At 43.0% G+C, this 25597-nt stretch overlaps 1 protein-coding gene across 7 annotated transcripts in view; it reads left to right on the top strand.

The window, feature by feature from the left end:
* Positions 1 to 25597, top strand: part of CLIP1 (CAP-Gly domain containing linker protein 1) — a 145486-nt gene that overhangs the window by 96928 nt on the left and 22961 nt on the right. For all 7 annotated transcript variants that reach the window (XM_055236957.1, XM_055236954.1, XM_055236956.1 and 4 more), the window contains 2 exons: positions 1769 to 1875; positions 8770 to 8890. In XM_055236957.1, the coding sequence (XP_055092932.1) occupies positions 1769 to 1875; positions 8770 to 8890 (228 nt within the window). The remainder of the gene's footprint in view (positions 1 to 1768; positions 1876 to 8769; positions 8891 to 25597) is intronic.

The raw sequence follows: 25597 nt of genomic DNA, 5'->3' as shown, positions 1-25597 counted from the left end.
TCGAACTCCTGACCTCGTGATCCGCCCACCTCGTCCTCCCAAAGGGCTGGGGTTACAGGCGTGAGCCACCATGCCCAGCCCAGATGCTTTTAAAAGTAATAGGCAGGTAAGACATTAAGGAAGGAAATCAAGGGGGAAGTGGTGGCCAAACTGAGGAGCCACTGTAAAGACTGGGCCTCCTCATTGTGGAGGTCAAGGATCAACTTTTCAAAGGAGATGAACATTTGGAGGTAATGATATGATAAATAACACTTCAAATAGAAGGAAGTACATTTATAGAACTGACAATCCTAAGAGAAGATGACAAGCTAAAAATATAAAAGCATTAAAAAATCATAGCTGTTAATCAAAATTAGAAGCTGAAGTAAATAAGAGGATTTTAAGGAATGTGTCTAACCTGCAGCAGTGGAACCAGGGGGCACTGTGTCGTTCTATAACAGATCCCTTGGTGTCTTTGTTATAGCCAGAATTCAGGGTTGGATGAACCATATTTTCGGGCCCATTGTGATATTTTATTTTTCTTGTTTTGTTAATCTGGAATGTTAGGTGTTAAAAGGAAGACAGTAGTTGTAAAACTAGCAAGACATTTTCTAGGACTCTTGACTGGTGGCATGTGGCATCGCAAAAGGAGATAGCTCCCTTTTCTGGCTGTAGGAGACAACTTCTCAAGGCCCAGAAAGCCAGCATGGCCCCAGGAGCCACCTTGAGGAATGGAGGCCCACATGAGCTACCATCCTTGGTGGTGGCTCTGCACCTAGAGCTCCAACCACCTGCCACAGCCTATGATCAGTCACATCCCCACTCATCCCAGTGACAGCTCTGGCTTTCCACGAAGGGCCAGGCCCTCAGCTGGCTGCATCCCCGTGGGCCAATGATGGAGCCAAATCGATGTAAGTGCCCTTCAGTCCCACGACATGGCTTTTTCCTCTTCAGGTTCAAGTTCAGATGGGTAACTAAATTTTTTTCCAATCTACAAATAATTTTGATTCAAATAAATAATTTTTGTAATAAGGACTATGTAAATCAGGTACTGACATTAAAAAATATCATACCCTAGGCCGGGCGCGGTGGCTCACGCTTGTAATCCCAGCACTTTGGGAGGCCGAGGCGGGCGGATCACGAGGTCAGGAGATCGAGACCATGGTGAAACCCTGTCTGTACTAAAAATACAAAAAAATTAGCCGGGCGTGGTGGCGGGCGCCTGTAGTCCCAGCTACTCGGAGAGGCTGAGGCAGGAGAATGGCATGAACCCGGGAGGCGGGGCTTGCAGTGAGCCGAGATTGTGCCACTGCACTCCAGCCTGGGCGACAGAGCGAGACTCCGTCTCAAAAAAAAAAAAAAAAAAAAAAAAAAAATCATATCCTGAATCACTAATTTTTGGGGAAAGAAAAGGTTTCTTTTCATTACAAAGAATAATCCTTGCTGATGTCATTGCTTTGCATTTTCTTGTTTTTAATCATATTTGAATAGCAAGTTCAGTGATAAGTGCTGATAATTGTACACAAGATGAAAGGAAACTTTACTTCTGTGTAGCAATTTCGTTTGACATTTTGGCCAGGTGTACAGGATATATCAGACTAAATGTAAGGAGGAGGTTTGCAGTTTGTAATAGACTTGTCATCTGTAATCTCTTCACCCAGGAGACTTTTTTTTTTTTCACAAGTGACTAATTTCATCTGTCTTTTCAGTACACACTTTCATGAATAATTTGTTCATGTCATTGGAAAATGAAATAATTTCATCAAGTTTTTTTCTCTTGGTCTTTAAGTTGGACACACTTAAAGAAAACAACTTGAAAAATGTGGAAGAGCTGAACAAATCAAAAGAACTCCTGACTGTAGAGAATCAAAAAATGGAAGAATTTAGGAAAGAAATGTAAGTTTCTCTCCTTTGAGAAAAAAATATGGAATTTATTTTAAATAGAAAACGTGAACACAATGCTAATTATTTAAAAAATATTTGAGAAGTACATAAAGTAAACTTATGCAAACTCTATTGCATACCCTAGAAGTAACATCGGTAACCACTGTGAAGTCAGAACCACAGCTAAGTTAAAGGATCAGAATGAAATGTGTACTGGCTGATGAGTTAAGTTGGGGATTCACATGTGACTTTGGGCTGGGTGTGGTGGCACGTGCCTGTAATCCCAACACTGGGAGGCTGAGGTGGGTAGATCACTTGAGCCCGGGAGTTTGAGACCAGCCTGGGCAACACAGCAAAACCTGTTTCTACAAAAGTACAAAAATTAGTTGGGTATGGTGATGTGTGCCTATTTGCCAATTACTCGGGAGGCTGAGGTGGAAGGATTGCTTGAGCCCGGCAGGTTGAGGCTGCAGTGAGCCATAATCGTGCCACTGCACTCCAGCCTGGGTGACAGAGTGAGATCCTGTCTCAAACAAACAAAAAAGAAGTGACTTGAAAGCCTTGAAAGTACAAGTAGAATCCAGAATAGCCAATCTTAACATTTGGTCTTGAACTTCTGATCTCAAGTGATCCTCCTGCCTCAGCCTCCCAAAGTTCTGAGATTATAGGCATGAGCCACTGTGCCTGGCCAGCCAATCTTAACATTTGGAAATGTCAGACCCTTTATTAGCAAGTCCCTCAAAACTCTTTTTATAGAGGAAAAAATCAAATAGCATGTCACTTTCTACATTTTCAGTATTTCAATTGTAAGAGTAACAGGCCGAGCGTGGTGGTTCATGCCTATAATCCTAGCACTTTGGGAGGCTGAGGTGGGTGGAGCACAAAGTCAGGAGATTGAGACCATCCTGGCTAAGACGGTGAAACCCCGTCTCTACTAAAAATACAAAAAAATTAGCTGGGCGTGGTGGCGGACGCCTGTAGTCCCAGTTACTCAGGAGGCTGAGGCAGGAGAATGGCGTGAACCCGGGAAGCAGAGCTTGCAGTGAGCCAAGATCGCGCCACTGCACTCCAGCCTGGGCGACAGAGCGAGACTCCGCCTCAAAAAAAAAAAAAAAAAGTAATCAAACCATCTGGCATGGAAGTGAAATGACCAGCATTTTGGAAGACTGTAAAATTAAGGTTTACACATCAATTTGTTACGTGGTTTCAGGCAGGCAGACTATTCATACTTCCTTTGTTGATGCTAACTCAGTTCTTGCCTTTCAAGTTTGGCTAGTGTAGTTATTAGAGATTGGCATTTTCTGACATTTTAGAGGATGGTTACAGCGTAGATTTCATTTGGTCATCTATTCTGTTAACTACACTCTATCAACTGTATTAACCTAAAATCCTAAAGCTAATGCACCTGGTGAACATTTGAGTGTGTCTTTGTCTTTCATGGTAGGTACAGTTATGGTAGGAAGGATAAAAAGATGAGTATATATGGTCCCTGCCCTTCAAGGGTTTGTGTCTTTTATTTCTAATCCTAAAAGATAGATGAGATCCAAACAAAAAGAAAAGCATCAGGTCTAAACTGCTGTTTTAAGTCACCATCCTGAATACTATTTGTTGACTGAGCTTGGATTAAGCTAGCACATGTGTGGTTCTTCGGAGAGTTTTAAAATTTTCCTGGGAAGAATCTGATCTGAGCTGCTCCTGCGAGGGGACGCACAGCTCATGATGTCGGTGATTTTCTTCCTCAGTCCTAGTATAAATGGCGGGTCTCTAGATGATGGGATTGTGTTTAAACAGTTCCAACGATTTCATTTATGCAGATTTATAAATTTACAATTGTGATTATGGTCATCGGGGAGGCTTCAATTTCCTTGGCCTGCCAACATCAAGTGACACAAATAGAAGATGGGTCACCATGACAGGAAAAACAAAGTCATTTGTTGTAATGTGACAGTTTAGTTCTATCCATTCAGGAAGCAGGGTGCAGGTACAGCTTAGGATTTCTTTTCTTGGTGACACGAGTCATTTTGCAAACCTGGAGGGCTTTGGGGCGCCAGGTTGAATTCCTGCATTGTGTCCCACGGGCAGCTGGTGAGGGAGAATGTGAACTGCCACAGGAGACTCCCTTTCCAGCCTCCACTGCCATAATCCCACGGCCGAGCTCCCTGGGTCCTACTAGGTGATGGAGGGGCAGGGCCAAGTGGACCTGGCCAAGAGGGTTCTTGGGGTTTAGATAAAATTCCATTTTCCTGCAGTACTACTTATGAGTCTTTTGTTGTTTTTGTTTGTTTGTTTCTGAGACAGAACTCTGTTCCCCAGACTGGAGTGTAGTGGTGTGATCTCTGCTCACCACAACCTCTGCCTCCTGGGTTCAAGCAATTTTCATGCCTCAGCCTCCCAAGTAGCTGAGATTACAGGCGCGTGTCGCCATGCCCGGCTAATTTTTTTGTACTTTTTTTTTTTTTTTTTTTTTTTTTTTTGAAATAGAGTCTCACCCTTTAGCCCACGCTAGAGTGCAGTGATGCAGTCTCGGCTCATTGCAACCTCCGCCTCCCGGGTTGAATCAATTCTCCTGCCTGAGCCTCCCAAGTAGCTGGGATTACAGGTGCCTGCCACCACGCCCATCTAATTTTTGTATTTTTAGTAGAAACAGGGTTTCACCATATTCGCCAGGCTGTACTCGAACACCTAACCTTGTGATCCGCCTGCTTCAGCCTCCCAAAGTGCTGGGATTACAGCTGTGAGCCACTGCGCCTGGCCATTTTTTTGTATTTTTAGTAGAGATGGGGTTTCACCATGTTGGCCAGGCTGGTCTTGAACTCCTGGCCTCAAATGATCTGCCCACCTTGACCTCCCAAAGTGCTGGGATTACAGGCAGGAGCCACTGCACCTGGCTCTTAGGAGTCTTTTTTTGCGGTTATTACTAGTATTCCAGTGAGATCACCTTTAATGTTCAGAGTCCTCACTGAATCCTGTCATGTCACCTACCCTCAGTGTGGTATTGGTTTCACCCTTATGAAGACATAAATAGTTTTTTGTTGTTGTTTTTGTTTTATTTGAAATGGAGTTTTGCTCTTGTTGCCCAGGATGGAGTGCAGTGGCATGATCTTGGCTCACCGTAACCTCCGCCTCCTGGGTTCAAGCGATTCTCCTGCCTCGGTAGCTGGGATTACAGGCGTGCACCACCATGCCCAGCTAATTTTGTATTTTTAGTAGAGACGGGGTTTCTCCATGTTGATTAGGCTGGTCTCGAACTACCAACCTCAGGTGATCCGCACGCCTCAGCCTCCCAAAGTACTGGGATTACAGGCATGAGCCACTGCACCTGGCCAGGTGACATAAATTGTTTTTGTGACCCCCTCCTTCGAATTATTCTGTTGACTAATAAAAGCTTAGCTGAGATTGTGGCTCCAGCTGCTGTCATGCTAACCCCAGCCTGTGCTGAGCTGTTCCTGGTGCTGCACTCCGCAGACCTCTGATACCTGAACACATTCAGGTGGGGAGGGACCGGATCCCAGGGCATAAAGAGCCTGGGCTGCTTTGGATTTTCTACCTTTTTTCTGCTCCAACAGACCTGAGGGAATCACATCTTCCTGTCAGTGACTTGGCACAATATGGCTGGGACTGTTAACGGGAGGGAGGAACAGTGGGAGACACGCTGGTAGCGTTCCATGGAAGCTGGCGCAGGAGGTATGGGGAGTAGGTTGAAAAAGCCCCTGCCCCTGATGACTGGTGGCTCCCTGGTCAGATTTCCAGGGCCTTCTGCGGTAAGAGGACCGTGTAATGGGAACAGTGCTTCTCAAAACAAAGCAGTCACTTTGCTGTTCCTTAGTCTTATTCCTCAGAGCTCAAAGCTGGAGAATGAGCAGCCACTTACTTCTTCCGTGGTTTAATGTGTATGGGGTTTTGCGTGTCCTCTGGAGCTTTTTTGGTGTTTCTCTTCACCTAATAGGACTGTGGTTCCTGGAGAAAAAGGGGCACCAATATAGACGCAGTGTTTCTTTCTTTTTTTTTTTTTTTTTTGAGACAGGGTATCACTCTGTTGCCCAGGCTAGAGTACAGTGGCAGCAGTCTCAGCTCACTGCAGCCTCCACCTCCCAGGTTCAATTCATCATGCCAACCCAGCCTCCCAAGTAGCTGGGATCACAGGCATGCACTACCACGCCCAACTAATTTTTGTATTTTTAGTAGAGATGGGGTTTTGCCATGTTGGCCAGGCTGGTCTCGAACTCCTGGCCTCAAGTGATCCGCCCGCCTCAGCCTCCCAAAGTGCTGGGATTACAGGCTTGAGCCACTGTGCTCAGTCACCACAGGGGTTCTAATGGAACCCCTCCCTCTAGAATATCGCCCTTGCCCCTGGAAACCAGCCCTTGTAACTGAGTGTTCTTTTCCTGTGTGCCACTTACAAGGCAGCTTTTAGGAAAGCTCTTGCTTGATTTCGGTTAGCCAGCTCCTATTTTCAGTTGTAGATAACGATGAAACAGTTTCTTGTGGTGTATAATTTTGGATCTTAGGGAAAAAAGGTTGTAAATAATCTAATTTTTGTCTTTACTAACCTGGTACAGTAGTAAATGTACAATACATTTAGCATGATAATAGATTTATGATGGATTCATAAGTAAAATGTTTGCATGTCAATATTAACAATGTTTGTCTTTAGTTTTAAACCTAGTCTTTTCTGTGTCAAGGTATCTTGTCATGTAGAAAGAAAAGTACCTTCTTTAAAAACCATTAGAAATATTTTTGTAGCTATTTTGAGAATCATTCCTTGAGTATTTCCAGAATTTGGGTTATTGGAGCCTCTTTCCTCTGTGAAATGGATTCACCCACTACCCACTAAAGAAAAAACAAAGTGCTCTATATCTGAATCACGACTGAAGTCATCTGCCAACTGTAGCTCCTGTTCTTGTGGTTTTGCTGCTTATTGGCTTTATGATTTGGGGCAAATCTTTACTTCCCGGAGCTTCAGTCTTCTCATTAAAACATAAATAACATTAGCCTCCTTGGGCTTTGAGGATTAAATGAGAAAATGGACATGGAAGCATTTTGTGAATTTTAAAACAATAATTTTGGCCAGGCGCGGTAGCTCACGCCTATAATCCCAGCACTTTGGGAGGCCGAGGAGGGCAGATCACGAGGTCAAGAGATTCAGACCATCCTGGCCAACATGATGAAACCCCGTCTCTACTAAAAATACAAAAATTGGCTGGGCGCGATGGTGGGCACCTGTAGTCCCAGTTACTCAGGAGGCTGAGGCAGGAGAATGGAGTGAACCTGGGAGGCGGAGCTTGCAGTGAGCCAAGATCGCGCCACTGTACTCCAGCCTCGGCGACAGAGAGAGACTCTGTCTCAAAAAAAAAAAAAAAACCACAATAATTTTGTTCTTATAGGTCAATGCTTTAGGATACTTTGGCCACTTTTAGATTACTTCCTTGATGTGTCGTTTTTATTTTCCTTCCTGTGGGCTTGAGAGAGAATGAACAGGAGTATAAGCATAGCACTTTGACAGGCCACACACAGGCAGACACCATGTAGCCACTCATGAAGGCAGTGACCACCTGGGAAACATGTTTAGCTTATGGTAATTTTACCATAAGGAAATTTGATTTGTCAAAGATTGATGGACTTTGGACAGATGAACTTTCGCTGTGATATGTGTGTATGTGTATGTATATACATATATACATATATATAGAGAGAGATTCATATATATGAGTCTCTTTTGTGAGTGACTAGCTGAGGCTAAAATTCCTTCTCAGTTTATCTTCAATTGCTAAATAAACATCTCTGTAAAAGCCTAATTTAGTGTGCTAAGAGAATTTTTGTGTAGATTTATTTCCCTAAGTCTTCCTGAGGTCATCCCAGTGTGCATATTATAGGTGGATAGAGAATTAAAAATTGAGAAAATCGAATGTGCCAAGAACTGCCACCCATTAGACAATTGAAGTTAAAAATAGATGCGTTCATGCATCAGCAGATGGATTCATACCCAGATGACTTGATTCAGAATTCAGCCATGTATGACAGCTTGCTAAATGGAGTTTAACCAACACAGATGTACTTAAAATTCACAATTCCATCAAAACCCTCTATAGCATAAAACTAAGACTTAGTGATCAAATATTGTGCATATTCATGTATAAAGGATAATGTTTAGGATGTATGTTTTGGATTATTTTAAGAATAAGAAGATGTTTAATAAATATACCTATCCTGTTCAGTTCATTTTTTCTATGCTGATATTCATGGTATAAGTTAGCAGTCTGTGTTATATTTTTATTTGCTTCTTTCAACTATAAATTAGCATTGTGGAAAGATTACTATAAAATAAAACACCTGTTATATAATTAGGAAACTCTTTCCTTTGGGCATTCCGCCTCTAGTTATCCTAAAAATATACTCAGATTTACATCAGCACTTGACTCTGACAGATACTGGTAAATGGGACCATTGGATTTTTATTTCTTCCAGAAAAAAACAAATAATAGATCTGTGCAGTTAGAACAGAGTGCCTTGGCAGCAAATTAAATCATTTTATCAACGAAGTGGGTTTTAGTAAAATCATCTAACGGAAATATTCCTAAGGACCGGAGGGCTGTACTGACCATCTCGTTTGTCGTTTATTTTATAGCAAAATTCCTTTTTTATGGGGTAAGTTTGGGTGGTGGGAGGGTGGGCATAGGGTTTATTAGGTTCTGAAAAATGTAGTAATTGTGGATGGCAGTCCTCCTTTTGGGAGGTTATGGCCATTTAGCCCCTTCTGCATGTAGATAATACTGTCTGCTGTTATTATAGATCCTATCAGGCACGTGATCCAGATATATTTTCTTCAGTGCTGTGAAGCTGGTTGTCTCCCACAGTTTCCTTGCCTGTCTTGTTTCTATGGTAACCCTGCACTCACTGTCCTTGCAGAGAAACCCTAAAGCAGGCAGCAGCTCAGAAGTCCCAGCAGCTTTCAGCGTTGCAAGAAGAGAACGTTAAACTTGCTGAGGAGCTGGGGAGAAGCAGGGACGAAGTCACAAGTCATCAAAAGGTCAGTGTCCGTTGGCGAGGGGTTCCAGCTCTGCCATGCTGGGTGCTGCTGCTGTTGGCAGCATGCTCAGAGGCCACTCGGAGGTCTGCTCAGTGTGGTGGGGTCATTCCAAATGGAATTCCAAGTTAGCTGTGCTGTGTGTCTCCTTGTTTTCAAACGTGCTGCTGTAGGATTTAGGGTAGGAGAGATTTGACAGGTCCTTTAAAAAACACACAAAACACTGGAACTTGCAAGCAAGTAGAAAATACGATCTTTATTAGACAATCTTGTCGCTCAACATTTAAATGGAAGGGGACACTATCTTCACCCTACTACTACTTGGATTACAAAATTATTTTTCTCAAGTTTTTTTCACTTTCATCAAAATTGATTTTGAAGAAACAGATTCCAAGAATATAGATTTGGTGTAAGTGTTGGCAGCTGATTTTAAATAGAACTCTGCTTTTGTTTAAATTAAAAAACATGCTTAAGCCTTTTCTAATGGAACTGTGCATACATGTGCACTTGTGTGCATTGGTAAATACAGAATATATGTTACAACTGGCATGAGCTATAAGCAAACCACAACGTATTTGCTTCTATATTTAAATTACAGAGGTTTCTTATAGAAGTTGATTAAACATGGCAACAAAACTGATTTTAAAGGAAGCTGTATTCTGTCTTTTATTCTTCTCTAACAGTTGAATCAAAGTGCTGAATTGTGAGTCACATCTGACTTCGGAGCAGCAGCTTAAAATTACATTTTTAAGAGACTTTTGTTGTGTAGTCATTCATTCTTGCTTTGTACTCCAAGGGGAAAATTTTTTTTCCCATTATACATTCCAAACATTAATTCTTACTTGGGATGGATTAGTTTGGGGTAATCCTACTGAGTACCCATTGACATGGTGCAATTTGTGGTGAGAGCACTTTTTGCAGAGTTAATTTTAGACTTTAAAATCTTCATCGTTGCTCTCCACAATTTTCTTATTTTGTGAAAGAAATGCCACATCTCGTCAGACTCCAAGATGATGATGATGCTGTTGGTGATAGTAGTTAACATTTATGGGCTCTTGCTGTGTGACAGGCACAAATAAGTGCTAGCTCTCATCGCAGTCCCTGCCATAATTCTAAGCAATAGCACTATTATTATCCCTATTTGTAAAAGGGGAAACGGAAGCACAAAGATGATAGTAATTTGTTCAGCATCATTTGGCGACTAGTGTCAAGAGATGTTATCTTCTGTTGGGGGCCAAGGAGAGAATCAGTGTGTTGACTAACTAGGGTCACTGCACTCTCCTTTGATGAGTCTGTGAGAAACTGGAGGTCATGAAGAATGGAAGCCCATTGACCAGCAGGGGTTCTTTTTTCTTGGCACAAGCTAAAACACCTACAGCATTTGGCATCTCCAGCATCAGTGTGTCCACAGGGACTTGGAAGAGAAGGATTTTGGCTAAGTGCTGAGTCTATTGCCATCTCCTATCGTTTCATCGAACATCGCTGGTAGAGAGAGTGGGTTCCATAAATAGGAAGAACTTACAGAGATCATCGTCTTATCTTATGCTGTGACCTTAACTGGACTGTGATTACAGTTCTTGTCTCTGTCACTCAGAACCAGAAGGGATTCAGGAGACATCCTGCTTCCTTGTTTAGAATTTCCCACAGTTTCTTTGCCTGTCTTGGGCTCCTCTCCATCCTAGCAGCTCTGTTCTCTTTTGCAGTAGAGATTTCAATTAGCTTCCTACTGAAAAGGTTTTGTGATTAAAAAATGTAAAAATCAGGCAGTTTGCAGAGTGTTAGAAAATAATGCCTACAGAAACGGCTAAGAAGTGACTTACTTTTAAAGAATGGATGGATTCTTAAGCCACTGGTAGTTTTCTGTATGTAACTCAGAAGGAGAAATAATGTGTGTGTGAATTAAAATGTGATAGGCTTTCATGATGGAGATTGTGAAAAACATCGATTACCAAGAAAGATTACAGACCATTCTTTCCATGGTAGATATATTTCAAAAGAGTGGAGTGAGCCACCCGTTTAAAGTAACTTAGAAGCAACCTTAGTTTAATGAAGACCGATTAATTCATCGGGCTCTGTTACTCTTTTATTGTATCATCTCCAAGAATTCTATAAAATTTCACTTAGTTCCTTTCTATAGTTAAGTCAAACTATTGATCAGCTGTGTTAGAAATGTATTACAGAGCTACAGTATTTGGCAGAAATGCTATTTTAAAAAATAATTTTAGTTGTAGTACTACAGAAAAATTTGCTTTTTCATTCTAAAATCGAGACAGTGGAGCCTAGATTGACTTGGGAAAGGTAAATACTGACCCACGACCTAGGTTCTCTCCTGATTCCTTTATTTAGAAGCACCATAATTTGTTGAACTGAGCTGATTACTTTACCATTATTTCATGGAATCATCACAACTTAGTAGGATTATTTTTAGACAGGAAACAGGCTCAAAAGTGAACTAACGGCTGGGCACAGTGGCTCACACCTGTAATCTCAGCGTTTTGGGAGGCCGAGGAGGGTGGATCACGAGGTCAGGAGTTCTAGACTAGCCTGGCCAAGATGGTGAAACCCCATCTCTACTAAAAATACAAAAATTAACAAGGCATGGTGGCGGCTGCCTGTAATCCCAGTTACTCGGGATATTGAGGGAGAGAATTGCTTGAACCTGGGAGGTGGAGGTTGCAGTGTGCCAAGATCGTGCCACTGCATTCCAGCCTGGGCGACAGAGCGAGACTCTGTCTCAAAAAAAAAAAAAAAAAAAAAAAAGTGAACTAACTTACCAAGGATACACAGGTAGGCAGTGGAGGAGCTGAGATTTGAAATCATGTTTGAAAGCCTGTTTGTCCAGCTGCTGTTCTATTCTGAGAATAAAACTTTTTTCTGCTTACTTCATGATTATTGTTCAAGATTTTAAAAAGCTGTGAGCTAGAAATGGGGTCGGTGGGGTCAAACAGTGCTCTAAAAATGGCTTCTGAACCCTACTGGTAATTTTTTTTTCTGCCTCAGATATTTATTTTGTTTGGAAAACCCAGTGCATCCCAGAATCTTGCCATTCACAGGTCTGCTTTTGCATCTTTTCTTGTCTCCTTTCCCACTGGTGATCATATCCTCATTGTTAAAGGCGCATGTTAAAGGTCTTGGCCTCTGATCTTAAGCAGAGCAAGCTGCTGCCCATCTGTGGTCAGGTGCGGGCTCTGCAGTGCCCTGACCTTAGAACCCAGCATTGTGGTCAGGATGGTGTGCTTCTGCTTCTCCCACAGACTGTGAGAAAGTAGAAATCATAGAGCACGATGTGTAGGTTTGAATAAATACATGGGTGTTTGGTGAGTATCTTGTTTTTAGCCAGGGCCCCAGTTTCTGTTTTACAGAAGGAGACAGAGAGACTTTGTGACTGCTCTTTCCACTTTTTTAGATGATTCCCTTTACTTCCAGCTTCACAGCTAAATTAGTCGGGGTTCTCTAGAGGGACAGAACTAGTAGGATAGATAGATATAAAGGGGAGTTTATTAAGGACTATTAACTCACACAATCATAAGGTCCCACATGAGGCCATCTGCAAGCTGAGGACCAAGGAAGCCAGTTCGAGTCCCAAAGCTGAAGAACTTGAAGTCCAGTGTTCTAGGGCAGGAAGCTTCCAGCATGGGAGAAAAATGTAGGCTGGGAGGCTAAGCCAGTCTAGTCTTTTCATGTTCTTCTGCCTGCTTTTTATTTTCTTTTTTTTTTTTTTTTTTAGATGGAGTCTCACTCTGTAGTCCAAGCTGGAGTGCAGTGGCTCAATCTTGGCTCACTGCAACCTCCACCTTCTGGGCTCAAGTGATTCTCATGCCTCAGCCTCCCTAGTAGCTGGGACTACAGGCGCATGCCACCAGGCCTGGCTAATTTATTGTATTTTAGTAGAGACTGGGTTTCATCATGTTGCCCAGGGTGATCTCGAACTCCTGAGCTTAGGCAATCCACCCACCTCAGCCTCCCGAAGTGCTGGGATTACAGGCATGAGCCACTGCGCTCAGCCATCTGACTGCTTTTTATTCTGGTCAAGCTGGCAGCTGATTACATTGTGCCCACCTAGATGAAGGGTGGGCCTGCCTTTCTCAGCCCACTGATTCAAATGTTAAATCTCCTTTAGCAACACCCTCACAGACATACCCAGGGTCAGTACTTTGCATCCTCAATCCAATCGAGTTGACACTCAGTATCAACCATCGCAGTAGCTTTTGTTACAGAGTTGTGGTGGCCAAAAACCTGATCACCAACTTAGTGGGGCATTTGCTCTTTGCGTGGCTGGTAGAAGCATACAGTGTAAATTCAGGCAGGGTCATATAGTTTAAGATTAATGGAAACTATACAGAGCATTCATTTCTTTTTTAAGAGACTAGAGTCTCACTTTGTCGCCTGGGCTGGAGAGCAGTGGCACTATCATAGCTCGCTGCAGCCTCAACCTCCTGGGCTCAAGGGATCCTTCAGCCTCAGGCTCCCCAGTAGCTGGGACTATAGATATAGTCTACCCCTATTTTCTTTTCATAGGGAATTCTAAAAATAATGCTTCTATAGAAATAGTCACCTTAGGTAGTCACTTTTGATATGTCTGATTTATCATTTCCAAACCTCACATGTGTTCCACCTTGTAAAGATAGCAAATACAGTGAGCTATCACTATGGGAACAGAGCTGATTCTCCCCCTGGCTATTTGTAGAATGAGGTTACAGTTTGCTTTTGGAAACCAGACAGGGATTAAATGACTCAATAACTGTATTTCATGAACTGTTTTTCCTGACAGAGGTTACAGCAGATGTGTTATACAAAAAAATCGGGGTTAGCATCTAAATTGATCATGGTCAACTGCCATTTAAATGAGCCTGAATTCCCAGACATGAATGCTTAGAAAGGGAAAGCTATTTTTAGCTTATTGTGTATTAGTTTGGAAAAATGGTGGTTATCAGCCATCATAATTTTAATGTGGGCTCAGGGGACTTCTGGGCAACTAGGGCTGATTGAAGCTGGATCATAGACTCTGTCTCCCTTCAGTACCCAATCCTATGAATACAGTTTTTCGGTATTAAAAAATGTGTCCAGAAGAAGCCAACAAAGCCAGTCAACTTCATGCTATAAACTTTTTTTTTTTGTTTTTTTTTTTTTTGAGACAGAGTCTCACTCTGTCGCCCAGGCTGGAGTGCAGTGGCACGATCTCGGCTCACTGCAAGCTCCGCCTCCCGGGTTCATGCCATTCTCCTGCCTCAGCCTCCTGAGTAGCTGGGACTACAGGCGCCCGCCAACACGCCCGGCTAATTTTTTGTATTTTTAGTAGAGACGGGGTTTCACCGTGTTAGCCAGGATGGTCTCGATCTCCTGACCTCGTGATCCTCCCGCCTCAGCCTCCCAAAGTGCTGGGATTACAGGTTTGAGCCACCGCGCCCGGCCATGCTATAAACTTTTAAATTGGCACCCAAGGCTGGGCGTGGAGGCTCACGCCTGTAATCCCAGCCCTTTAGGAGGCTGAGGCAGACAGATCACCTGAGGTCAGGAGTTCGAGACCAGCTGAGAAACATGGTGAAACCCCATCTCTAATAAAAAATACAAAAATTAGCCGGGCATGGTGGTGCACACTTGTAATTCTGGCTACTGGGGAGACTGAGGCAGGAAAATCACTTGAACCTGGGAGGCAGAGGTGGCAGTTAGTCGAGATTGTACCACTGGACTCCAGCCTGGGCGACAGAGCAAGACTCTGTCTCAAAAAATAAAAAGTAAATTGGCAACCAAGAAAGGAAACAAAATTGTGGTTTGACTCTGACACTTTGTCCCCAGTGTTAAGTGGAAAGGACGGTGAACAGCAAAATCCTGAGAATTTGTACTTGAATTCTCTCCATCCCTGTGCCCAGTCTAGTTTGGAAAAAATTAGACTGAAGAGGTGAGTAGACAGCCTGGGAAAAGTAAAGGAAAAATTTCTGAGGCTCAGTGCCCTTTTGCACCACCACAGGATTTTACCAACGGTGGGAAAAACTGCCAGTGGTCATCTTCTGTAGCTAGTCCAGCCAACAAACTGCAGCTGACAGGCACAGGGCACTGTGGGTATTTTTCTCAAGTGATAGTAAGTCCGCAGTAGGCAGTCCAGGGCAGGTAGCCCCTCAGGAAAGTCTGCACGGAGCTGGCTCTTCCTTCCTGCTTGCTGCTCTGCTAGGCGTGTAGTTCTTGTCTGTCTGATCCCTGGTTGGCTATTGTACCTCAAGCATCGCAGAGCTTTCTGGATGGAATCAGGGGGAGGACAAGGCAGGGAACTGCAAAGAGCTTCTCACATGGCTCTGTCGTCTAATTTGGGGAAGAAAGTTCACATTTCTGTGATCGTATCACATAACCACCTCCAATCACAGGAGAGGCTGGGTTCCAGTCTCTAGGAAGGGAAGGTAGCAGAAGCAGTAGGAGCACTGTGGAAAGAGCTGACTGGGCATACGTGCCCCAAGGCTGAGGATATTCTCCTATAGGAATGGGATTACATGTGTTCAGGTAGAGTGAGTGATGTGCACAGAACACTGAAGAAAAATCTCAGGAAAGAGATCACCAACGGAGTCTATGTGTAGCCTCAACTATCCCAACCTTGACTCTATCCAGACACCTCTGGCTACAGAAATGTGTCAATTACAGTGCTTAACTTTTAGCTGTAACGTGGGGTTAAAGATAAAGGCCTCATAAGGTAGGAGCGGTGTTGGGGGAAACTCACGGTATATGTGAGCAAAGGGAAGGTCTAGGTAGAGCCATCCAGAATAAGATGAGGAAGTGTACACATTCTGCACCCTAAGAGGGAAAAGAGAAAGAACAGAACATCGAGAGCCAGAGAGAGACAGGAATTCAGGCCAAGAGAAGCTGTTACCCAGGGAAAATAGTGCTTTGTGTTATGTAAAACTCAAGTTATTTGAATAAAACAAAACAACTGTTCAAAGAGAAGATGATAAAATGACACAAGTTTAACAGGGAGATTGAAGAATTAAGGAAACAAATTGAAGACCAAACCACACCAGATCAAGGCTACTAAATAAATCATAAACAGGAAGCAGCCTTATAAACATTTCTTAAAATATAAAGGAAAGGGCCAGATGCAGTGGCTCATGCCTGTAATCCCAGCAATTTGGGAGGCCAAGGCAGGAGACTGTTTGATCCTAGGAGTTCAAGACCAGCCTGGGCAACATAGCAAGACCCTGTCTCAAAAATGTATCTATATTTAGGCTGGGCACGGTGGCTCAAGCCTGTAATTCAAGCACTGTGTGAGGCCGAGGTGGGCGGATCACTTGAGGTCAGGAGTTTGAAACCAGCCTGGCTAACATGGTGAAACCCTGTCTCTACTAAAAATACAAAAATTAGCCAGGCTTGGTGGCACCTGCCTGTAATCCCAGCTACTTGGATACTGACACAGGAGAACAGCTTGAACCTGGGAGGTGGAGGTTGCAGTGAGCCGAGACCACACCACAGCATACCGGCCTGGGGGACAGAGCAAGATTCTGTCTCAAATATATGTGTGTGTGCATGCGTGTGTGTGCGTGGGTGCGTGCGTGTGTGTGTGTGTGCATGTGTGTTTGTGTAAGTATTAGGAGATACGATACGGAAATTTCCCCAAGTAAAGGAAGAACTGAATCTGCAAACAGAAAAGAGAGTGGGTTGTATGGAAACCCAGTAGGGGGACCCATTGGGAAAAATTGGTCCAAAATAATAGATACCCCCAAAAAAATACCCTGGTGATTATTGAAATTCAACAATAGAAATAATTCTATGCTGGGCATGGTAGCTCATGCCTGTAATCCCAGCACTTTGGGAGGCCGAGGCAGGCAGATCACCTGAGGTCGGGAGTTCAAGACCAGCCTCACCAACATGGAGAAACTCCATCTCTACTAAAAAAAAAAAAAAAAAAAAAATAGCCAGGCGTGGTGGCGCATGCCTGTAATCCCAGCTACTTGGGAGGCTGAGGCAGGAGAATCGCCTGAACCCAGGAGGCAGAGGTTGCGGTGAGCTGAGATCACGCCATTACACTTCAGCCTGGGCAATGAGTGAAACTGTCTCAAAAAAAATAATAATAATAACAAATAATAATTCTAAGTGCCCAGGCGGAAAAATCAAATTTCTTATAAAAACTTAAAAAAAAAACAACCCAACTGCAGATACATTCAATGCAAAGAAACTCTGCTGCTCCACATCCAGAGTTCCGAGGGACAGGAAATATGGCCAAGAGCATCATCTCTAGACAATGACTATTCAGGTGAGACGGCAGGCACATGTTTCCAAACATGAAAGGACTTAGAAGCTGTGGTGTTTGTGAGTCCTTCTGAAAAGGAGCCACTTGATGATAAATTTGAGCCGAGCAAGACATGAATCAAAATAAAGGCCTTAGCAAAAGAGAAGTGGACACAAAGACTGGTCATGAGCGTTAAATCCAAGTAAACAGAGAGCTAAGCACACAGCTGTGGGGTTTATGGACACATACTAATGTTGTGGGGTTCTTTGTTACTTTGAGACAGAGTCTGATTCTGTCGCCCAGGCTGGACAACCTCCGCCTCCCGGGTTCAAGCGATTCTCCTGCCTCAGCCTCCTAAGTACCTGGAAATACAGGCACGTGCCACCATGCCCAGCTAATTTTTGTATTTTTAGTAGAGATGGGGTTTTGCCACACTGGCCAGGCTTGTCTCAAACTCCTGACCTCCTGAAGGTCAGGACTCACCTCGGCCTCCCAAAGTACTGGGATTATAGGCATGAGCCACCACACCCGGCCCAGACTAATGTTTTTAATATTTTATTTGGAAATTATTTCAAACTTTGTGAAAAGTTATAAGAATAGAACAAATAATGCTCATATATTCTATTATTTTTACATAAACACAGTGCAGTCATCAAATTCAGGGAGTTTAACCTCGATACAACACTATTACCTAATGTACAGACCCTATTCCTGTTCAGGCAGTTGTCCCAGTAATGTCCTTTACAGCATTATTTTTTAAATTCAGGATCCAGTCCAAGATCATGCATTCTTTTCACTGAGTTGTCGTGTCTCTTTAGTCATCTTTAATCTGGAATGATTCCTCTGTTTTTGTCTTTCATGACATTGACATTTTTTATGAGAACAGGCCAGTTAAGCTGCATAAAGTCTCTTATTTTGAGTTTGTCTGATGCTTCTTCCTGATGATATTCAGGTTATGCATTTTTAGTAGGAAGACTATATAAGTGATACTGTGTCCTGCCAGGAGGCATGTGATGTTCCTTTGTCCCATTATTGGTGATGTTAATTTTGATCATTTGGTGAATGCAAGTTTAAAACATTTGCAAGGTAAAAAGAAAAAGGAAAAAAGTAGAAATGAGAGAATGTGACTAACAAAAGTTGAGGGGTAGGACTGAAAGAAAGTGGAAGTGTACAAACTTCCTCATCTTTTATATCACAGAGATGTTCGATATGGCTTAAAATTAAAATTAAGGTCGAACGGCTACTCAGGAGGCTGAGGCAGGAAAATCACTTGAACCTGGGAGACGGAGGTTGCAGTGAGCTGAGACGCGCCACTGCGCTCCAGCCTGGGTGACTGAGCGAGACCCTGTCTCAAAACAAAAAATGAATTAATTTATACCTAAGAAAATGAAATCAACCTCTTACATTTTAAGAACATATTTTACTTAAATTTTACAAAACAAATGTAGTATGAACCTATTGGGATGTCTTAGAATCACATATATCTTGTGGTAAATAACGTTTTTTTGCTCTCAACCAATTTATTTTGTTTACTTCCATTCTCTCTCCTCTTAAAGTAAAATTAAATTTGCTTTTTTCCCCCTCTCTTTGTCCTTCTCATTGTGTATATATATGGAGATGTCTGGCATGTCATTCAGTTAATTTTACGGTCTTTTTTTTCTTGTATTTTCTATGATGTCTTGCTCTGTAGCCCAGGCTGGAGTACAGTGACATAATCACAGCTCACTGCAGTCTCTACTGCCCTGGCTGAAGCCATCCTTCCACCTCAGCCTCCCAGGTAGTTGGGACCACAGGCACATACCACTATGCCTGGCTAATTTTTCAGGTTTGTTTGTTTGTTTTTGGTAGAGACAGGGTCTCGCTATGATGCCCAGGCTGATCTCAAACTCTTAGACTCAAGCAATCCTCTGGCCTTAGCCTCCCAAAGTGCTGGGATTACAGGCATGAGCTATCACACCCAGCCTAGTTGTGGTTATTTCTAAGTGGAAGAATTGGGGAAATATTTTTCCTTCTTTTTTCTCTTTTTTTTTTTTTTTTTTGAGACAGAGTCTCGCTCTGTCACCCAGGCTGGAGTGCAGTGGTGCGATCTCTGCTCACTGCAAGCTCCACCTCCCGGGTTCGTGCCATTCTTCTGCCTCAGCTTCCTGAGTAGCTGGGACTCTAAGCACCTACCACCACGCCCGGCTAATTTTTTGTATTTTTAGTAGAGACGGGGTTTCACCGTGTTAGCCAGGATGGTCTCAATCTCCTGACCTCGTGATCCGCCCGCCTCGGCCTCCCAAAGTGCTGGGATTACAGGCGTGAGCCACCGCGCCCGGCGTCTTTTTTTTTTTTTTTTGCTGCTGAATTTATTCTTTAAAAAAAAAAACCAGCATTGTATCATTTTAACAACAATAATAAAGTAATTATTTTTTTAAAAAATAATAATTATATCTGCAACTTAGGGAATCACTAAAGCCAAACGTCTGATTTGTTTAGGTTCTATGGGAATCATCCTTTCGCGCAATCACGTGCATTCAAGCATTATTACGTTTAGGAAATGGGCCAAGGGGTATGTTCAGTTCCTGAAAGTCTTTTTACACCCTGTATATTCTCTTTCGTATCTTTTAAGTTTCTTGTTTGAGACCTTCCTCTAGACTTCTCTAGAGTCCTCTTAACCTCTCTGGCTTTTGAGGGGTTTTGTAGAAAGCCATTGCCTGGCACTGAGAAGTTATCCATCCTGGAAATGACTGCCAGAGTCTAGGCCAAAGGGGGTAGGTCTTTCCCACTCTGCCTCTGCATAGTTAAGGGTGTTTACATCTGAATAGAAGATGCACTTCAGCTGCACTAAAGATACAAGCAGTATTAAGGGAAGAGTAGCTGTTGTCTTTTCAGCACCCAGGAGTAAAAAGATTAAGGTGACACATGCACACTCTCTGTGAAGAACTACTTGTATGTATTGGCTTCAGGCAGTCATGATACCCCTGCCCTGTAGCCACACCATTGATATCATTCTTCTTTTTTTTTTTTTTGAGTCTCACCTTGTCGCCAGGCTAGAATGCAGTGGCACGATCTCGGCCCATTGCAACCTGCGCCTCCCGGGTTCAAGCGATTCTCCTGCCTCAGCCTCCCTGGTAGCTGGGACTACTGGCGTGCACCACCACACACAGCTAATTTTTGTATTTTTAGTAGAGACAGGGTTTTGCCATGTTCACCAAGCTGGTCTTGAACTCCTGACTTCAAGTGATCCATCTGGCTCATCCTCCCAAAGTGCTGGGATTACAGGCGTGTGCACCGCCCAGCCCCAGTATCATTCTTTGATAAAGGACAGTGATAGCTGTGTGAATGTATTTGAAGATGTAAATTTTTTTTTTTTTTTTTTTTTTTTTTTTTTGAGACAGAGGCTTGCTCTGTCAGCCAGGCTGGAGTGCAATGGCATAATCTTAGCTTACTGCAACCTCTGCCTCCTGGGTTCACGCAATTCTTCTGCCTCAGCCTCCCTAGTAGCTGGGACTACAGACGCCCACCACCACGCCCAGCTAATTTTTTTTATTTTTAGTGGAGACGGAGTTTGGCCACATTGGCCACGTTTGAACTCGATCTCAGGTAATCCACCCGCCTCGGCCTCCCAAAGTGCTGCAATTACAGGCGTGAGCCGCCATGCCCGGTGTGAAGATGTAAATATTCTTACATAATTCATGTACATATTCATATCAACTTAAACCAGTCCTAAGGCATGTGGTCTTTCCTGCATAATACAGAACTTTAGTTGGTAGCATAATGTGTACTGCTGCAGCTTGAATTCCCTGGGAAAGAGGCCGAGAGAGAGTTTAGTGTGATGATACTTACTGAAGTATGCTCTCGGGGCAGCTCCTATGGAAAAGAGGAGAAAGAAACAGGATTAGGCAGTGGGAGAAATTGAGCCATCATGCAGGCCCAGCAACAGCCTTGACCAATGCCGTGGGGAGCTCTGGAGCTGGAGTGGCCATGCAGATTTGTCCCAAACTGGACTGAGATGGCCAGTCTTTCGGTAATCCCATATGGATCAGTCATTGGATGTGATCCATCCTGGGAAGGCAACATGACCCTGCTGGAAGTGGCTCCGTAGTTGTGGTGATCCCTGATGGGGCCACCAGCTAAGCTGTCCCAGAAGCTGGGCAACACGGCTTGCCTAGAAAAGGGGGATCTATGCAGCCGATCACTGTGTCTGCCCCACTCCTTGCTTTTCTGAAAGGGCTTTGCCATACCAAAATGACTGAGGCTTCCTCTTCCGTTTTTTCCCATTACCTTCTCCACTTCCAGGAGCAGAAGTCTGTGTGTGGGAGGCGAGACTAGAATTTCTCAGACACAGGGAATGGGTTTTGTGCTGTCAAGGTACAGCTGCTATTCTGGACCCCAGAACACTTGCTTGGTTCGAGAAGAGACTAAAATAGCCCAAATGTGAACACCTCAGTTGAGCAGAAAGTTCTTCATTCTGTGAGAATCCTGGCTTCTGAGTGCCACTACTAACTCATACCCATTGAGGGTACCACATACTGACTATGACACATTCGTTCACGCAGTGCCTGGTTATTGAGTGCCTACTGTGTGCCTGTGTTCCAAAAATAGAGGAGATCACAATAAACAAAACAGAGAGGCACTTCTCCTCTCTGGAGATTTTTATTCAAGTGGTTTTACTGAGCCTACAAAGCAGAAGTTGTATATGTCATGACTGTGGACTTCTGATGTCCTTCATTTCACCTGAGCTACTATTTTTCTTAGCGTAGCTGACAGACATAAAACAAAGTACCCACCATGTTTATTTACAAAATAGGGTTATGCATACATGAGCTCTTGGAGATTTTCCAGTCCAGTGTTCCCCAAACTATGATTATTTGTGCATCACTTTCACTGTAACATGGTTCTCTGAAATATTTTTCTTTAACTCTCCCTTTTTTCCCCTTTACGTATCCATGTTCTTTTTTAACCTTTTATTAAAAGTTTCAAGCATACACAGAAGCAGAGTGAGCAGTACAGTGAATCTCTGTGTATAAAATTCCATTAGCAATTAACTCTTGGCCACTCGTCTCTGCTGTACTCCCATTCATCCTCTCTACCTTGTTTGCCCTGCATTTTTTTTTTTTTTTTTTTTTTTTGAGGTAGTCTCACTTTGTCACCCAGGCTAGTGTGCAGTGGCATGATCACAGCTTACTGAAACCTCCAACTATAAGGCTCAGGCAATCCTCCTGCCTCAGCTTCCTGAGTAGCTGGGACTATAGGCATAAGCCACCGCACTCAGCTCTACCCTGAGTGTTTTGAAGCAACTCCTAAATCCTAGATACCCTGTCAATTTCATCTATAAATTTTTTTATTTCCAAAGAAATAAGAATTATTTAATCAACATGTCACATGGATACATATGTAACAAACCTGCACATTGTGCACATGTACCCTAAAACCTAAAGTATAATAATAAAAAAAAGAAAAAAAGAATTATTTATTTTAAATTGTAATGTTTTTAAATTAGAAATATATTTATAGTATGAAACAATACAAATATGTGTAATTTAAAAGTTATTACTCCTCTTCATTGCCATTTCATTGAAGCTACATTATAAATGGTATATTTTTCCATGGTGTCCCTCATGTATATACCAGCATATGCAAATGCATATATGCATACATTGTTTCTGTTTTCTACAAAAGCCATATTGCACAAATTACTCCAACTTGCTTTCTTTTTCTCAAAGTCATCTTTATTGAGGTCTAATTTACATCAAATAAAATTTACCTTTCATAGGTATATAGTTTGGTGAGTTTTGACAAATATATACGGTCATAAAACTGACCCCACAATCAAGATTTCCTTCACCCCAAAAGGTTCTCTTATCCTTCTTTATAGTCAATTCAGTCTCATTCCCTGAAAACTCTTCTCTTTTCTGATCCAATGGTTTTACCTTTTTTAGTAGGTCACATAAATGGAGTCAAAATAGTATATAACCTTATTCATAAACACAGTAAACATACATGGATTGAACACTCTGAATAAATGGCAGAGACTAGCAGAATGGATTTTTAAAAAAGGGTCTACCTATATGCTGTCTATAAGAGATGCAATTTAGATTCAAAGCCACAAATAGGTTGAAAGTAAAAAGATGGAACAAGATATACCATGCAAACAGTAACCAAAAGCAAGCTGGAGAAACTATACTACTATCAGATAAAATAGATTTTAAGGCAAAAATTGTTACTAGAGACAGAGAACAACGAGAAAATATCAATCCATCAGGAAGATGTAACAATTTTAAATGTAGGTGTACCTAATAACAGAGTCCCAACATACATGAAGCAAAAACCGACAGAATTAAAAAGAGAAATCGACAATTCAACAATTATAGCTGAAGGCTTCAGTACCCCATTTCAGTGATGGATAGAACAACTATGCAGAGATGAAGAAGGAAACAGAAGACTTGAATAGCACTCTGAATCAACAGGACCTAACAGTCATCTGCAGATTGCTCCATCCAACAGCAGCAGAATACATGCACTTCTCAAGTGCACAGGGAGCATTCTCCAGGGCAGGTTATGTGTTAGATGATCAAATGATTTTCAGTCAATTTAAAAGAGTGAAATATTTCAAACTGTTTTCCCTTACCACAGTAGAAAACGTTAGGCATTATACATAAGGCAATTTGGGAAATTCAAAACATTATATAGCCTCATGTATCTAGTTTCTTTTTAATTTTTTGAAATGGAGTCTCACTGTGTTCCCCAGGCTGGAGTGCAGTGGTGTGATCTTGGCTTACTGCAACCTCTGCCTCCTGGGTTCAGGCGATTCTCCTGCCTCAGCCTCCTGAGTAGCTGGGATCACAAGTACGCGCCACCACACCTGGCTCATTTTTGTATTTTTAGTAGAGATGGGGTTTTATCTTGTTGGCCGACTTGTCTCGGACTCCAACCTCAAATGATCTGCTGCCCATCTCAGCCTCCCAAAGAGAAAATCTTTCTCTATTTTTAATTTTAATTTATTGATTTTTAATTATTATTTTTCTTTTTTTTTTTGAGATGGAGTCTCGCTCTGTCTCCCAGGCTGGAGTGCAATGGCACAGTCTTGGCTCACTGCAACCTCTGCCTCCCGGGTTCAAGCAATTCTGTCTTAGCCTCCTCAGTAGCTGGGACTACAGGTGCATGCCACAATGCCCAGCTAATTTTTTGTATTTTTAGTAGAGATGGGGTTTCACCATGTTAGTTAGGCAGGATGGGGTCTCTGTCTCCTGACCTCATGATCTGCCTACCTTGGCCTCCCAAAGTGCTGAGATTACAGGCGTGAGGCACCTCACCCAGCCCTATTTTTATCTATTTTATTATTATTTGAGACAGGGTCTCACTCTGTCACCCAGGCTGGAGTGCTGCGGTGCAGTCTTGGCTCATTGTAGCCTCCCACCTCAGCTTCCTGAGTAGCTAGGACTACGGGCGTCTGCGCTACACTTGACTAATTTTTTTATCTTTTTATAGAGACAAGGTCTCACTATGTTACCCAGGCTGGTCTCGAACTCCTGGGCTCAAGTGGTCGTCCTGCCTTGGCCTCCCAAAGTGCGGAGATTACAGGTGTGAGCCACTGCGCCCGGTCTTTCTAGTTTCTTTCACATAGCGTATTCCTTTGGAGGTCTATCCATGTTGTTATGTATATCAGCAGTTTGGGATTATATCATAGTTGCTTTATCCATTTGGACACTGGGTTGTTACAGTTTGGGGGTATTTTTTTTTTTTTCGAGATGGAGTCTCGCTCTGTCGCCCAGGCTGGAGTGCAGTGGCGCCATCTCAGCTCACTGCATGCTCCATCTCCCAGGTTCACACCATTCTCCTGCCTCAGTCTCCCAAGTAGCTGGGACTACAGGTGCCCACCACCATGCCCAGCTAATTTTTTTGTACTTTTAGTAGAGACAGGGTTTCACCATGTTAGCCAGGATGGTCTCGATCTCCTGACCTTGTGATCCGCCCGTCTGGGCTTCCCAAAGTGCTGGGATTACAGGTTTGGGGGTGTTTTGAGTAAAGTTGCTTTGAATTCGTGAAGAGGCCATGGCATATGTTTTCATTTATCATGGGTACACACCTAAGAGTGGACTTGCTAGTGTGGTAAATGTATGTTTACCTTTTTAAGAAATTCTCCGGGAGTCTGAGGCAGGAGAATGGTGTGAACCTGGGAGGCGGAGCTTGCAGTGAGCTGAGATTGCGCCACTGCACTCCAGCCTGGGCAACAGAGCAGGACTCCGTCTCAAAAAAAAAAAAAAAAAAATACAAATTCTCAGGCCAGGCGCTGTGACTCACGCCTGTAATCCCAGCACTTTGGGAGGCCCAGGTGGGCAGATCACCTGAGGTCAGGAGTTTGAGACCAGCCTGATCAATGTGGAGAAAACCCGTCTCTACTGAAAATACAAAACTAGTCGAGCGTGGTGGCACATGCCTATAATCCCAGCTACTCAGGAGGCTGAGGCAGGAGAATCGCTTGAACCCAGGAGGCAGAGGTTGCAGTGAGCGGAGAT

This window comes from Symphalangus syndactylus, chromosome 13 (assembly GCF_028878055.3).
Source record: "Symphalangus syndactylus isolate Jambi chromosome 13, NHGRI_mSymSyn1-v2.1_pri, whole genome shotgun sequence".
NCBI classification, from domain to species: Eukaryota; Metazoa; Chordata; class Mammalia; order Primates; family Hylobatidae; genus Symphalangus; species Symphalangus syndactylus.
This window is presented reverse-complemented; position numbering and strand designations above follow the sequence as displayed.